General features: G+C 60.5%; 1 protein-coding gene across 1 annotated transcript; it reads right to left on the reverse strand.

Moving 5' to 3' along the window:
• Nucleotides 1-1,174: 1,174 nt before the first annotated feature.
• On the reverse strand, nt 1,175-2,306 carry NCAPH2 (non-SMC condensin II complex subunit H2). Its single transcript, XM_035897610.1, has 3 exons — nt 2,018-2,306; nt 1,745-1,846; nt 1,175-1,275 (listed from the first exon to the last, which is right to left on the reverse strand). The coding sequence occupies exons 1-3, from the start codon at nt 2,123-2,125 to the stop codon at nt 1,216-1,218; spliced, it is 270 nt and encodes an 89-aa protein (XP_035753503.1). The 5' UTR covers nt 2,126-2,306; the 3' UTR covers nt 1,175-1,215.
• Nucleotides 2,307-2,846: the final 540 nt, after the last annotated feature.

A 2,846-nucleotide genomic window follows, 5' to 3' on the forward strand; every position in this document is an offset into this window, starting at 1 on the left:
AGGATCCGGCCAGGACAGCGGCAAAGGGCTGGGGGCGAAGTGGGGGCAGGTTCCCTCCAACCCCACTGTGGCGTCTCTAAGCGGGAGCAGCATCCCACGGCGCGATGGACGGCACGGAGAGGTGACGGCACGGAGAGCTGTGCCATCAGCACGCTCCCCTGGCGAGAGCGAGCCAACGCTCGTCGTGCTCCTCTGCGCCTGCCCAGCGAGGCGGTGGGGGCTGCAGAGGAATTGGGGCTTGCGGGGAGCGGGGACCCAGCCTGCCCAACAACCCCAGCCGGAACAAAAATGTCCGGCCGGTTCCAGCACGGAAGCTCTGCTACACAAACAGGAGGGAACGTTTCAGTTCAATCCCACAGCACGGAAATAGTTGTCGGAGACTTTGGGAAACCTCCGCAGCAGCGTCACGTTGCCCCGGCCCAAGCGGAGGATCTTTCAGGTCCTCTGCCTCCACCTCCCAAACAACGGGCGATATTTCCCACAGGCGGGGCTCAGGCCCGGGCGTAGCAGAGGCAGGACGGCTCCCTCCCAAAGCTCCTGTGCGCGGTTGGAGCCAGGCAGGGGTTTGGAGCCACAGAAACCTCGTCTTTCCCCAAACCCCCAGCCCGAGCGCAGAGGGGAGGGTGCCATTAGCTGACTGCTCCGCAGCGGAGAGCGTGTTCGGAGCCGGCGCCAGGCTGGGAGCAGGCAAGTTACGCAAGGCAGCTGCAAGGGCAGAGCCCCGCTTTCAGCAATAAGGGGAAAAAAATAAATCACGAGCTGCTCTGCCACACAGGACGGTTTCTGGCCCGCTAAGATTTACTCCGTGGGGCGCTGGGCAGCGCCCTCTCCTTACGCAACAGCAAAGCGCTGCGGCAAGAAAACCGCAGGATGATGCCACTGGAAGATGCACGGGGATGAGCATCGCCCCAGGCCCTCTGGGCTGAAGCCAGCCCCAGCAGGGGACTTCCCCGCAGCCACCACAACCCTTCGGCTGCAAATTGCTCTTGAGGGGCTGGAGATCAACGCTGCATAGGTTCATCTGGGGTTTTTTAAGAGACACAGTTGCCTGGGGGCAGAGTGTGAGTAGCGAGGCAGAAGTGGGATCACAGTAGGTGGGGCAAGTCCCAGCCTCGTACCCACAGCTCGCGTGCGCTCGAGGCTACCGCAACCCCGCCGGGAAGGGGGGGGGCCCTGAGCCCCGGCAAAGCTGCTGCGCCGGGCTGGGGGCTCCACTTACTTTTTGTTGGAGATGAAGTCGAGCGTCTGGTAGACCAGCAAGTAGAGGTACTCCACCTGTAAGACAGAGGCCAGGCTCGTGGAGAAGGAGAAACCAGCTCCCAGAAAAGCTGCTCCAGCTGATGCCGGGATGAACCACCTGCCCTCCTCGTATTTCCAGGCAGCGAGAGTTCAGTCCCTTGATAATCTCATCGTTCTTTTCACTGTTTGAGCCATTCTGAGGCCAGATTTGGGGAAGCAGGGGTTTTGTATTCTGCCCTCTAGAGAAGAAAAGCGCCAAACAGCAAATCTTCTTGCCCTTTTCCAGGCTGCCAACCCCAACACATGTGAAGTGATTGAATTTAGGAACTATAAACCCGTATCCTTTCATTGCCGTGAGTCATTATTACGTTCAGGCCTTTCAAAACCAGCTCCCCACAGCAGCCCCCGCGGAGCTTGGCCGCAGGACCACGGGCTGAGGGATCGCAGAACAGGCAGGGCTACAGAACCAGGCCCACAACGTGGCAGCTGCCGCCGGCTTCCTCACCTTCCGGCTGTAGATACAGGCTGAGCCCTGGATCAGCAGGGCCGCTTCTATGAAGTTCATGGTGGTTTTGCCGTTGTCAAAGGAAATGCAGATTTGATCCAGCTGCCAAACAGAAGGAGAAGGAAATGCCGACTCGCAGACTGGATTTGAGGGTAGCACAGCGAGGGGGAAGAGTTCAGGGCGCAGACAAAGCCCCCCCCGGGCAGGCAGGGATGAAGGGCGTCACCCCCAACCTCCCCAACCCCATGCAGGGGATGCAGGGCCCCCCCTTACCTCCTCCAGGTACTCCCCGAGCTGGGCGGCCACATCCACCTCCCAGTTCTTGGTGAGGTCGCGGATGGGCTGCAGGAGGTGCAGGAAGCGCGACTCCACCTCCTCCATGGCGGCAGCTCCCGGTGGAGGAGCTCCCAGCCCTCTCAGTGGCCAGGCAGGCCCCCAGGGTGGTTTAAATGATTTTAAAGTGCCTGTTTCTCGACAGGTGATCCCGCAGGTGACATCTGAGGGTCACAGCTCACCTACAGCTAGGCGCAGCTGATGTGTCCTGAGAGCTGGCGAGTGCAGAAACCTGAAGTCAGATGGATTTCAACAGAAACATAGATTTTCAGTAAATGTAGAACCATAAAATCGTTTAGGTTGGAGAAGACCTTTCAGATCATCAAGTCCAACCAGCACTGCCAAGTCCACCCCCAAACCCTGGCCCTCAGCACCGCCTCTGCCCGGCTGTTAAATCCCCCCAGGGCTGGGGACTCGACCCCTTCCCTGGGCAGCCCCTTCCAGCCCCTGACAGCCCCAAGGGGAAGGAATTGTTCCCCATGGCCAACCTCACCCTGCCCTGGCACAGCTTGAGGCCGTTTCCTCTCATCCTGTCACTTGTTCCTGGGGAGCGGAGCCCGACCCCTGCCCTGCAGTTGGGGAGCAGGATGAGGCCTCCCCTCAGCCTCACGGGAAAGCAGAGCGGCACCAGACCCGCACCAGAGAACCCAGAACCAGAAAACTGACGTCATCTTTCACCTCAGGTGGTGGCGGCGGCCGGTCAGCGGGGCGCAAAACCAGCCGGACAGCCGAGCCGCTCCAAGACAGACGCCAGCAGCAAGCACGGCTC

The sequence above is a fragment of the Egretta garzetta genome, unplaced genomic scaffold (genome assembly GCF_000687185.1).
Source record: "Egretta garzetta isolate BGI_Z169 unplaced genomic scaffold, ASM68718v1 scaffold1507, whole genome shotgun sequence".
Classification (NCBI taxonomy): Eukaryota; Metazoa; Chordata; class Aves; order Pelecaniformes; family Ardeidae; genus Egretta; species Egretta garzetta.

Coding starts and splice junctions, on each gene's coding strand:
- NCAPH2 (XM_035897610.1), bottom strand. CDS start 2,125: ATGGAGGAGGTGGAGTCGCGCTTCCTGCACCTCCTGCAGCCCATCCGC. Junction 1,847..2,017: donor TCGGGGAGTACCTGGAGGAG/GTAAGGGGGGGC, acceptor TCTGTTTGGCAG/CTGGATCAAATCTGCATTTC. Junction 1,276..1,744: donor CCTGTATCTACAGCCGGAAG/GTGAGGAAGCCG, acceptor TCTGTCTTACAG/GTGGAGTACCTCTACTTGCT.